The sequence below is a fragment of the Etheostoma cragini genome, chromosome 22 (genome assembly GCF_013103735.1).
Source record: "Etheostoma cragini isolate CJK2018 chromosome 22, CSU_Ecrag_1.0, whole genome shotgun sequence".
NCBI classification, from domain to species: domain Eukaryota; kingdom Metazoa; phylum Chordata; class Actinopteri; order Perciformes; family Percidae; genus Etheostoma; species Etheostoma cragini.
The window spans coordinates 17,154,659-17,168,062 of NC_048428.1; the positions used below are offsets into that span (position 1 = coordinate 17,154,659).

Here is a 13,404-nt window from a genome sequence, read left to right on the forward strand (position 1 = left end):
GCTTTGTTCTGGTTCCCGGCTTATCCCAATCTGGAAAAATTCACCAAATGTAGAAGATAGATTGGCGCTCTGTAGAGGCCTCATTGAAATAACCTTCACTCCATGATCCACACTGGGATACAGGGAGGGAGGGAGGCAGGGGAGAAAAAAGCTGGGGTTGGGTGGTGCCGGGGACCCCTGGAACAGCAGTGTGCGTGCTTAGCTCCACTCTGTAGCAAGGAATGGGCCCTTGTGCTGGCGTGCAATTTGTTAAGATTGACTCAGTCTTGGTAAATGTCTTGCAGATGCTGGAGCTCCATTAAGATATTTGTGTGATAAATGGAGAAAGGCCGGGGTAGAAGAGCAAGCAGCCTACATCTTGATCTTCATCATGCTGGTTGCTGAAATCAGGGTTTCTTACTGTGTATTATTTCAGATAAATGTCCTGTTAAAAATGGATACATATTTTCCAGGGGGTACTCATTTGTACAGAATATTCAACTTTTAGATAAAGTTTGGCAGTAAAATGTTACATGTCAAGCAGATGCTGATCTGTACGAGCATGGTGGTTGAATGAAATTAACTGTGTAAATATTGGCACAAAGACATAACCTGCGTGGACATTAAGTCCAAACACAAATATGCATAGACTTCTAGAACCAAGTAGAGTAAGGATGGGCATTGACTGACTTGTTCAGTCTAGACAAACAAATTATTTCTGACAGCGAGTAGTGCTGGAATGTATAGCTACGTAAACAGAGCGCCTGTTTATCACAAATAGATGACATTTGTTTCTACCACTTGTCTTCTGTTCTGTTTTTGTTTTGCACCATGTTAATTACGTTTACCCACAGAAAGACTGTTTGTGTTCAAGGGTGTAAGAGCATTTGAGCAAGAAAGACAAAGAAAGCAAAATCTGAGGAAAACACAGCAGAAAAGAGAAAAAAATCTATTGATTTACAGAGGAAGGGCAGAGTGTGATCTGCCAGCCTTGCGTATATGATGAATGGCAGAGAGATTGGCAAGGCAGCACTTGTTATTGCCAATTGTTTTTGTTATTACAACTGTTATTTAACCTCTCTGCTGGCTTTATTCTCCCTCCTTCTTACTATTGCTCTTAGCTGAATAAAAGCTCTCTCTGTTCTAGCGCCCAGGCATCACATACAGTAGAGAAAGCTCTGCACAGCAAGAACATTAGGCTAATTTATACAGCGGTAATTAGGCCATTAGACCTGAAACAATCTGGGACCTGTAATTAAAGCAAAGCGCTCCAAAAGTCAACAACAACTCCCATTGAGCTTAGCTAAACAGTCTCCGAAAGTGTTATTTACATGTCCAAACAGCTTGAGGTCTCAGTGTAAGCAAACATGATGAGAGACGGGGTGTGAAGGGATTGATCAGAGGGAGAATTCGGCTCCACAAGAGAGCAAGCTTGCAAACTTCTTCCGATATTCTGCATGATCTCCCTTTCCTGCCAGCCAGATAGTTGTAGCAAAGTACAAGCACATGCTAAGTACTCATAGTCAAGCCTGTTAGCTGATATGTCGCAAGCTACAAAAAACCTATGCTAAATGTTTAACTGTAGCTATGCTCTACGGTATGTCAGTGATTCTCAGCATGGGGTGTGTTTTCTTTTTATGTGAAATATTAATTTGTTTTCATGGATGTAAATTGTAAAGGGTAATTAGGTAAAATTGTTGGAGACCACTATTGCAAGTATCTCAAGGTCACATCTTTAGGAATAGGTGCATTAAACAACATTAACAAAACAAGCCCAGGACTGCATTGTTCTGCACAGTAAAGTCATGTACTTGTCTTTGTATTCACTCCTAGGAAGGAGCAACACAAGTTGCATGCCCTCACAAACAAAGTCTGGAGCATCTTTCGCACGCTCTGCGAAGTGTTGTAGAGTTATGGTGTAACTGCGGGCCTCGCTGCAGACGAGCGTGCCTGAGCAGTGAGATCATGAGCGGGGAGAGAGGTGGCATAATGAAATCTGGCAGTCACAGCCCCGGCACAGGCTTCATATGTTCCACATTAGCAATTCACAAACCTCTAGAGCAGGCCCCAGCAGCCCTTTTCTCACTCCGCCTTAGTCGCTTATGACAATCTGTCAGTGGCTCTTTGTGCTCTCGCAGCAGAGCATCGATGAGAAGTGCAGTGTTTATGGAAGAGCGTTTCGTCCTCGGCTGCCGGTGACAGTCTGTTAGAGCAGAGTCAGTGAACCCTTGCCAGAGAAGAGGAGGAGCCCAGGTTTAGCAGTCAAGACAATAAACTCACAATGCTGAGTTGACAACAAAATAGGAAGATGAGAAATTGTTTGTGTATTATCAAAACCCAAATCAGAATTGTGAGTGACAGCTCAAATTCTCCCAAAGTATCACATCACATGCGTTCCAAAGCTCAGTGAAGATCCTTTGTGGTAAAACTGCCATTATGAAAGGAGATTAACCAATAAGGATATTGCAAATGATGTGCTTTAGGCTTTATCCTCCCGTTGTCCTCCCCCTTCTTTTGAAATTATTCAAGTGTCCAATAAAGGACAAGGCAATTACTATCCTCTCTTTAATGAAGGGGAAGCTGGCTTTTGGTCCTGAGCACGGTGTGTTTATTTTGAATTAGAATTAATGAGCCTGGTCAAAGTTTGCCTCTAATTGCCCTTTCATTAAGACCCATTTGTAATGATGTCTTAATGACTTTCATCCCCGTTCCTAAAAGAATTAGAAGAAAAGGAAAATTTTAAACCAAAAATGAATACGGCTGCTCTGGAGTCATTATAATGTATGAGTTGCTGATGAATTGATAGAGAGCTATACAAAATGTTCTAAATTCAAAAATTACATCTCAAACAAGTTTGCAAACTATGATTTGCAGTGTTCCTGAGTTTCAGCGTTTGAGTGGCTGAGATGACTTCTTTAATCCATCTTACTTTGCCAGTGGTGGTTTACCAAATTCAACCAGGACAAAACCTTTGTAACTACATTTTCCTTAGGAATGCTGGAGCTGCTGTGGTGTGTGGCCGCTGTGGGAAGGTAAAAATTGTGACTCGTGAGCCAGCTTCCAATGTGCCTTCCAGCTGCATTCTGTATTAGAGAGACAACGAGAATAACCCTGAACATCCAGAAGAGCAGGAGCACTTTAGTCCCGGAGTAAACAGTAAGGAGTCCCTACAGGAAACACTGGAGATGAATTGCAGGATGAATTCTCTCCCCCTCTCTGCTTTGCCCTCTGTTCTTTGCGACTGTATACATTCCCTCCAGTGACACAGGGCTGTTTGCTGCGCTAATGGAGAGCTGCGCTGGCGTAAAAGAGGTGGCAGGCTCTATTTAGATAGGGCCATGGTAAAGTAAACTTCAGAGTTGGATTTAAATAAACTTCGGCGGAACAGTTTGCCATGCAACCACAGCGAGGGGAGGGAGGAAGGGAAGGAAAGAGTGATGAAGTAGGAAGAAAAAAAAAGGGTCCAGTCTAGGCACAGGGCTGTACTGAGTGAGGAGCTCCAGAGACATAAACATAGGGGGGGATCTGGGTAATTCAATGAGGAGTGGCGGATGTGGGAATGTAGGTGTGTGTTGCGGGGGTGAAGGGGTGGGGTCTGTAAAATGATTTCACAGTTTGTAATTTCACAGTCATCCCTCATTACCAAACAGGACAGAGGTTAGTTTAAAGTTCGAGCAATGTGGGCAGGGATCAGTAAGATTAGAGAACACAAGGCTTTTACTCCCATCGAGCCAGATCACAGTACCAAGACCCCGGTAAACCCGAAGGTTCATTTCCGAGTCTGACAGCCGAGGGCCAACAGCCCCGAGTAAACAAAGCAGATTCTGCCCTTGTCTACCACCAGCCCATCCCAGAAACCCCTCATCCCTCCCTCCCTCAGCAGCTTTGGAATGGGCTGAGGTGAGCCAAGCCAAAACTGAGTCATCAGGAGGAAACTATCAAACAGACAGAGACTGAGTGCACAGATACTTGCCAGAGCTGCATGGAGGGGGCTTTTACCACTTATCTTTGCTATTGTGAAAACAGGATTAGAACACCCGGATGGTTTCTCAAAGTTTTCTCATTGAACACATTAAACAAATCCTAAAGCTTTAATACTGAGTGATATACTGTGTGAAAAATGTAAAACACGGTCAACAGGACCATGCAGTAATATAGCATATAGTTAAAGTGAATTTGAAGTACTTTGAACCTGGATGTATGAGTTGTTTGTGCATTATTCCACTTGATTCCTCGCCTTCAAAGCCAATCAATCCCCTCTAGACTTTTTTTTCTCAAGTTTCTCCTTATGTCAAGCTCTCAAAAGATGTCCACATTATGTAGATTGTGCCAAGCAAGGGACGGAATGTGGAAAACAAAATGCTGCTTTTCTGCAAATCAACACTGGAAAACAGGCTTTAACTGTTGCAGGGATGTCTGCCTCTTTGCTACAGGTGTTTGGGGGTTTCTGTCTTTACAAACGTTGTCCACTCTACCAACATGTCGAAGTCAATATTCTAGTATAGCCTGTGAAAACAGCTATAATGTTGTCTTTGATTCTGACGACAACTTTACCAAAGTCTAAGAATATTCCTCATCACCCGGGTATCTCGGTTTGAACTGGGAGACCCACTTTAGGGACTTAAAGTCAGGATATTTTGGCCTCTGCACTTCTGTTTTCAATGTATTTTTCAAGTCCCTATGCATTATGGAAGAGGCTCCATGCTGTAGGATTACAAAAAACACCAAACTGATACTTGTTTAATAGTTGTGTTGTGTTGGCCCAGGCTGGCAGTGATCACCTCCAATGAATGAGTGAGTGATGAGGTAAGCAGACCTGAGACCTGCTAGATGATCAACACCTGCTGCGTTGCCCAGCGATGCAGCTGCGTTTGGCATCGAGCAACACTCATAGAGCTGTCGGGCACCCCACCGTTTGGCCATGTGCCCTCTTGGCCCACACCTCCAAATGTTTACAAGCAAAAAAACACATAGCTAGCAGCCTCAGAGACTTGCTGCGTGAAGGTATGCAGATGTTGACACATGCTTTGCCTCAGGGTAGTGATTCGCAACTTGGCAGTGGTCTCAGTAACAGGCAATAAAGTGACATGTGTTTTGGCACTGAGATGTGTTCGTAGCGTGTATGAATAAAGAAGTGATTTGTTACTTTGTGGACTCTTGTGTGCATGTTAGTCATTTGCTGTTTCTGTCTTTCTGTACAAGTTTTAACCCATTTTAGTTTCACAACTTGACCCTAAGGTAGGCAGCATTTCAGCAAAATTCCCGCTCTTGGTTTGCTCGTTGCAACTTGTCCAACAATGGATGCACAGTTGCAAAACAAAATTCCAGCTTTAGTTTTTAAGATTATGGTGTGGAGTGCAGTTAAGGTTAGAAGATGAGTGCACACATGTGTGAATTCACTCTGGTGATAGCACAACAGTTTCAATTTCGGGGGTAAAAATAGAGAAAGGCTTGGAAGCATATTATGCAAATTTCTTGATGTTTTATCTAGAGGGAGAAAAAAAAAGCCTCTTGATTTTCTCTGGGAGTTGTGACAAAACTGATACAGAAACGGGTGTTTTTGTTCTCGTTTTGTACATTTCTTTGGTTGTACTTAAACCTTATCCTTTGTACAAAACTATATTATGCTCGGTACGGTGACAACCATGCCATTTGGCTGCTTTCCTTACGGTTATTTATCGCAGTTTATTTTGAGGTCTATCAGCCTTGAGAAATTTACAAAGCAAACATTTTGGATCAGCAAAGCTTTTAGTTGAGTGTGTTTAATGAGTTCTCATTTGGGTGGGTCTGCTGAAAGATAGCCATCAACCGTGGCCTCTCATTATAGCTGCTATTTAAATTATCTGAGGAGGGAATACATTCACATGACGATATGTTTAGGAGGAGCCAGAATCTTGCAAGAAGTGTAGAAAATGTCTTATACTTATGCTCCCTTTCTCTTCCTGTTATTCTATGCAGCTGCACCGCAGTTCTTCCCTGCCTTCCATCCTCCTGTGCCAATCGACGACAGACATACCCAGGGACGGTACATCTACGAGCCTTCCCCTGTGCCCCCTCTTCATGTGTAAGTCTTTCAAAATGGTCACACACTCGCACACACAAATGAAAAATCCGCCGATCAAACACATCATAGAACACATTTGATTGAGCTGCATCACGCGCATCATTGACAAGCTCTCCTAATGGCGATACAAATCAAGCTAAACTTCCTTCCGCCCATGGGTGTAGAGCATGCTCCTCATGGGTGCTGCGCGCCTCTCTTTGCCTTTCAGGATCAAAGGCCACGGCCCTGTACGTGTGCAACATGATCCGCATGTCAGAGACACGCAAATGAACATGTGTCAGAGATGCGGAAATGAGAGTAGGGCGAGGGGAGCCTGGGAGCGTGCGATTCTCATAAGAGCAGTGATCAAGCCTTGTCAAGAGAGGAAAGCAATGCCTCTGCTGACATCTACTCGTCTCTGACAGACACAGATGGGCCCCCTGACACACAAACTGTATACTACTAACCACCGCGCCCCATCCAATCATGTGTACGTACATCTAATATGAAGTAAAACAAGGTGTCATGCCTCGTAAGAATGAGTGGTAAGTATTTAATTTAGGGGAAGACTTATTACAGTATGGTCTCGTATTTCCCTGTAGTGCTTCTGCCGGTGCTGGTCAGGTCAGGAGAGAACTTCAAAGCATTCCTTCAGCTCACTCACTTTCATACGGTCATGCACAAATTACTCTTTTTTTTCCTCCTCACTTTTAGTCACCCTCTTTCTGTCTCTTTTACTTTCTCTATCATTTGTATTCTTTGCGTCCAAATAGTGAGCACCATAAGCAGATGCTTCATCGTCCTTGCGGCTCTTGTTTCCTACCCGCAGACACGAAGGAAGCAATCACGGCGCGACGAGGACAAATTGGATGGGGCAGCTACTTGGGCCGCATTATGTTTGATATTCTTCATCATTATCAACTCCCCCCTTCTCCTCCTCAGGAGTCATATCTCTCCCTTGCTGATGTGCCACTAAGCGTAATGAATTTTTTATGTCCTCCCCCCCCCCCCCCCCCCCCCCCCCCCCCCCCCCCTCCCTCGGCCTCCCCACCTCCGGCCCACCGTACCTCTCAACCCCTCATCTCCTGCTCAGGGGGCTGCAGCAGAGGAAAAAAAAAAAAGGGGGGGGGGGGAGGGGGAGGCGAGGAAATAAAAAAGGGAGGTGATTGATGCCCCATGTCACTGCAAACAAAATGGCAAATATAATTTAGCATTTAGCTTATGCAGAGATAATGGGGCGAACACGCGCCGGCAACATAGGCTCGAACAAACAGCCTGGCTTGTTATCCGTCAGGAGTGCTTTGCTATGATCTGCAGCACAGGTTAGGGAGGGGGGGGGGGGGAGGAAAGAAATGAGGAAGGGGTGGAGGGACAACACAGAGCCAGAGAATTGAATTAAGGGGGAGAAGTTACGCAGCGGCGGTGTCTTCAGTCACTCTGTCCAGACAGGCGTTATCTGCGCGCTTGGTTTGCTGTCAGTAGAAACACGGCCGTGCTCTGCCATGCTACTTATGGCCTATTTATCCAAGCCATTAAGCATAGAGTTGTTTAATATGACACACTATGCTAAGGGAAACTATTTGTCATTATTATAAGACAGCTGTTTAGTGGCCAGCCTTATTTAAATCTGTGAAGTCACTGTCACACAGACACGTTCTCTATGAACTTACGTGGGTTCCATGCAGAAAGGATCTCAACTACTTTTAAATCTTTGCACAGGGAAGCAACAATATTGCCTGCTTGATTAAAAAAGCAGCACTGAATTCCTCAGTGAGAAGAAACGCTCATCAGTTGCAGTATTACAGCTGGGTCCAACCACCTGATGGCAAATTGGAGTTAATTACACTTCCAGATTTGGCTTTGTGCAAGTTTTAGCTAAACTTTACAAGAGTTGAAGGAGTAAACCTCTCTGAGGATTTAAAAGCGAGGCATTTGGCTCAGCAATGTTGCTTATAGCCAGCTCGAGTAAATAGAGGCAGTCAGTGTGTAACTGTGGCTTCAGGGAAATGGAGGACAGGAGGCGGCTTATGGAGAAATATTGAATTGTTTTAAGACAAGTTCTCCTCAGTGAGCAGAATTAATCGTTATTAGCCCTCTCAAAGATATGCCTAAGTACACAGGGACTATTATTGCAGTACTTCCCCATGCAGCCTCTCATTACGGCCTGTAATTACAGTTGGGTTGGCCCCGCGGCAGTTCCATCAATCCAGCCAGCTTTCCCCGCCACGCACACAAGCCAGTCACCACTGGGCGTCCGTGGCCGGAGAAAAAACACTGCAAATGCCCAGCAGCTCGTTTCCTCTCCGCCACAATGACACATCCACCATCCATATGTGGCAAATGAACAGAATCATATCCTATTACTGTGAAGGGCCTAATTGAAACATGTTTATTTATGGCCCCAGTTTTCAGGCGAGGAGCGGGTGTTAGCAGCACAGCTAACGGGCTCCAGTGATATGAGGCGGTAGAATTAAATTAAAAGCTCATAAAATGAAATATGCTCCATATTAGCTGTTTGACACTTAATTTGCCTTCAAATGAGCATAGGAAATCACAAATTAACTGTCCTTTGTTTTTTCCCTCCGTACCTCACCTCCCTTATTAGGCAAGGGAGAGCGCAATTACAGACAGAGGCTAATCGTTTAGTTTATGAATTCTTGTGGGGAAGGTACCAATGTGCCATTCAGTATTAAAGCCTCAGGGTCAGTGGTCGGGGGGGGGTTTGTCCCTTCTTGTGGGTGCTTGCTTTACTGAGGAACTTGTACATTCACATGTAAGAGAGCTTTAACGACCCTGGTTTAAAAGGAAGACATTGCTAAATGACGCCATGCTTCTTCTGAATTTCCATAAACTCCCAACTTCAGCAAAGCCATTAAGGTCCTTTACTGATCCAGAACCAGCAAAAGTCTTTCCTGTCCTAAAGCTAGTGTCTGGAAACAGCTGACCTCCAGCCTTAACCAAAAAGAGAAAGAGCCCTTTCGTGTTTCACAGAAGATGCTTCCTGCTTAAATAAACACATTGATCGGTGAAGAGCAGCCTCTCCATGGGAGCTCTGGTCCCCTCTGCCACCACCATTGTGCAGTACTGGCTTAATGGGAGTTTGGGGGGAGGTCGGGGCCAAGAGAAGAGACTGTTCCTTTCATTCCAGCTTTATTGCCTGACCACGGTACACAGCAAAACAAAACAGCCCTCTCATGCGGCTCAGCGCCGGCTCCCGTTCACCCGGAGACCGTTCAGAACAATCAGAGGCATTCGTCACAAGTCAATTATCAGCATCGGAGTTTACTCTGAAGTCCCGGGCCCTCGTGCTGTGAATGGGGACACTAAAACAACAAAACATTCTTTTGGGATAACCAATTGACTCACAACCTTTTTGCTCAGTTACCGTATGTGGATTTAGGAAGAATTGGTCAGAATGACAGAGTCCATTTAGGAGTGTATAAAGTTGTAAAGCAAATAGAATTTACTTTAGCTAAGAGTTTGTGGTAAAAAATTTTAAATTGTAGATATGTGGGAAATATTTGTACTACACATACAATTTCAAAAGGTGCTAAAAATAGATTATTTGTTGAAGCATTTAAATTTGTGAGCAAATGTTTCAGAAGACTTACTACCATAAAATCAACATTTAAATAATCTCGAGATGTAAAGTAAAAAATAAATGTAAAATCTAGTCTACAGTGTCTACCAAAACTCAAATTAGTGAATATACTGGATTTTCATTTCTGTACTGCACATTTTGAAAACAATCTGAAACCAAACAAAAGTTTATATTTTAAAGAAAAGTATCCTCATTGTGACTCATGAATAAAGTCATGGAGTGTATTGTCTGTCAGTGTGGAGCTGGCGTTTAGAGGGCTGTGAGGGTGTGTTTCCCAGCCTGTGTGGTTATTTGATTCAGGAGTGTGTTTGTTCAGCTGCGGGCCCCGGCCTAACTGCAAGGTATTCTGGAGGTACCAGGGGAGAGAGCTGCTGCACGTCTCTGCCATTGCAGGAGCTAATTGACTCAAAGGCTGAGTGAGCTGTTGCTTCAGAAGCATCATTTTATGTAAAGATTTCAACATGGCACCAAAAAGCCACTGAGTCACCTTGTTAACCTCCACATTTTATGTTCTGTATAGGCCCGATTCTCTAAATTTCACACTGTTTCCTTACAACAACTCTTCCCCCTCGCTGTCCTCTGCCTGTGGCAGAGAGAGGATCTCCCCCCCACCCCCTTTCTTTTTTCTTTCTTTTTTTTAAAGATGTGCGCTGTGTTGTTTTGTTATTTACATAAACTGTTGTCAGAGCGCCCAATCTAGGCATAGAGGAGCGGCGTGTTGCTTAGCATAAAGACCACGGTCTTATCTCAACACCTCCTTCCAGATGGGACGAGGCCGAGCATTGCAATACACACACACACACACACACACACAATGCAAAACAATAGTAAGACAAAAGGGTCTAGGGTAGCTGCTTTAGAAGCTAGAGGAAACATGTTCTGTAAGTGTGCAGCTTCATGATTTGACTTTGCTGTGCGAAGATCTCTTTTCTTAGTTGATATTTCAGTTTCAGGGTATACCTTAAGTCAATTTTTACCAGTGTTTGCATTTTAAGTCCAACACATAACAGTAGTTGGAATTTCTTTTCTTATATGACTGTTATTTGCAACACACATTTTCTTCAGATTCTCTGTTGTAAAAAAGAATAAAAATCATTGCATGCTTGATGATTGGCTATAACTGTAATATTCACATTTGAATATAGTCTAGACTAAAACAGGATGTGAAGCACAGCCATAAATTACATAGAGAATTGATGATTATTTCACAATCGCATCTGATAATTTGTGTCCAGATATGGCTACTGTCACCGAAAAGCCGGGGAGAGACGAAGGCCACTTTTTCATCCTCCTCTCCAACTGTCCAAAACCCATTCTGTGTGACTTCATAGGTCACCCCTCTCTTGTGCAGTCACTGCTTTCCCTCCGTCCTCCCTCCCTCCCCTGTCTCTCACCCCCATATCCTCCCCCCCTCTTTAATACTTTCTCTATGGAGTAAGTCGGGGGGACAGGCGGTCACGCAGTAGCTGGCTTCATGATTAATGGTGTTTATTCTTGACAGAAAGCTCCTTTATTTATCTGCATTGCAGTTTCACTGATACTATCAGTCACCTGAATGAAAAATATTCAGTCATACCAATTTTGCAGTATAATTGAGTAGAGTCACTTCCTTTCAGTTTCCCCCCCCCCCCTCGCTCTCCTCTCCCTCTCTATCTGGCAGCCTTATCATCGCCACAGTAATTTTCGCGCTGCGTTGTTTGATATGGAGAGGCTGGCTTTAGCCGTATTTGACATAAAGCCTCTTCAATTTTCAGAAAGTTGTGCACCACTCTGTGAAAATGTGCAAAGAGGGGGAAAGTATCTCTCTCCTTTTTTCTTCTGAGGCAATTTCCGGATTTAGAGAGAAAGGAGATAAATGCCTAAGCAGAAATGTGGGCAGATTGAAGTTACAGTATATCTATTTTTTTTGTGATACACCAGTTTCAGAAGACTAAATGGGCAGTGTAGTCTTTTTTCCATTCATCCTCTGCACAGGACCATGATATTCTGAAGGCACCTGTGTATTTTGAGAATGATGGATCCAGCGGGTTGGGCGGAAAAAAAGAGTTTGGCACAGCATATATTTGACAAGGCCTGTAAAGGTTTTAGGGTTGAGTCATTACCCGTGGAGATCTGTTAAGACATGTTCTTAAACTCTACTTACCAGGCTAGGATTACCTACACTGAGGCTGCTTCTGCCGCTGTGTGCAGATTTGTTTTCCTCCCCAGTTATTAAACATCACATGCATTTTTAATGTTTTTTTCTTCTTCTTCTTGGTAAAGGGTTTAAAACTGATTTAGTAAGTCTTATCTTTAAATAGCAATCACAGCTAAAGAAACAAATCATAGTATTTCTAATCTACAAATGATTCCTTACATAACACTTTCATTCATGCAAATCCTATCTGATTATTCGCTGAACAAATATTTCCTGTTCATTGTTGTTTCTTCAGTGTAAGTCCTTTGGTTGAATTAAATTTTTGGCTGCATTATAAATATCTTTGAGAAAAGGTACATTTAGATTAAAGAGGAACGCATTAATCTCTAATACGAGGCCTGTGAATTTGCACATGTAACACATTAGTGGATTTGATTTTCTATACTCGAGTCATTTGCCCCCTCTTCATGTTTGAGATCTCAATTTGTAGCTCTCCCATGGAGCACAATGGAAAACCAGGTCTGAGGGGAAGAGATAACAGGCAGGTGCCAACAGCTCTGCGCTAATGTGAGTGAGTGTGTATGTTTGTGTGTGTGTGCATCCATGCTTACATACGCATTGGAAATATTTCCTTGTCAGTGTTTGAGCGTCGGTGTATTTATTTCAGTCATCTTTTATTTATTTTTTTGCAATTCTTAACCTTTTATTTCCCTCTTGAATATGAAACACATTTTTTTTTTTTAAAGAAAACAAGTAACCCGCTCACACTACATTACACACTACAGACATTTAATCATGTAACCTATAGTTTCCAGAATGGTTATTTAAATAATTATAATATGCATTATAAATAGAGCTGCAATTAATGATTATTTTTAATATCACATAATCTGCCTATTTTCTTGATTAATCATTCTGTCCAAGTGTCAGTACTACATAGTAAAAAATGGCCATCGCAATTTCCCGGAGCCCAAGGTGGCGTATTCATAATGCTTTTTTATCCATTAATAATATGTTTACAGAGATACAGTATTGGACAAAGACAAGTAGTAAATCATCACATTGGAGAAGCTGGAACCAGACAATGTTCTTTACTTTATCCCGGAAAGTGTTCAAGAAAAATACTCCTCAATTCACTTTATATCAGTCAACTAGTTAATGAATTGACTGATCTTTTCAGCTCTGATTCCAAATATTGTGATCAGCAACACTCGACTAAACCTGTATTTGGTGGTTTTGGTGGTAACTTACTTGATGGCCGTGGCAGGTTATCATTTTTATGAGCTGTGCCGGTTCCTAATTGGCTTTGTAAAAAAAAAAACTCCTCTCATTGGCAAAGAGCTATTAGACAACAGCAGTGGCTGTCAAGACATTACACAGCGCTTGCAGCACGCTGCCTCACATCGTCTCCACAACCTCAGGCAGCTGCTGTCCTGACGCCTGCTTCTCTTCACAAATAGTAGTAGATTTAAAAACGAGCATTGCTTAAATCACAAGAAAAGCTGATTTTTGAAAGGGAATATTTTATCCTTACCGAATGCAGAATTATCAATTTTAGTTGTTTTTTATATAGATATACAGTGGGTACGGAAAGTATTCAGACCCCTTTAAATTTTTCACTCTTTGTTTCATTGCAGCCATTTT

The 13,404-nt window shown here is 42.8% G+C and overlaps 1 protein-coding gene across 1 annotated transcript in view; it reads left to right on the forward strand.

Annotated features, from left to right (window-relative positions):
• The window catches only part of gli3 (GLI family zinc finger 3), a 90,865-nt gene that overhangs the window by 42,146 nt on the left and 35,315 nt on the right, over nt 1-13,404 (forward strand). Inside the window, exon 4 of the mRNA XM_034862170.1 lies at nt 5,938-6,043. Within this exon, the coding sequence (XP_034718061.1) occupies nt 5,938-6,043 (106 nt within the window). The remainder of the gene's footprint in view (nt 1-5,937; nt 6,044-13,404) is intronic.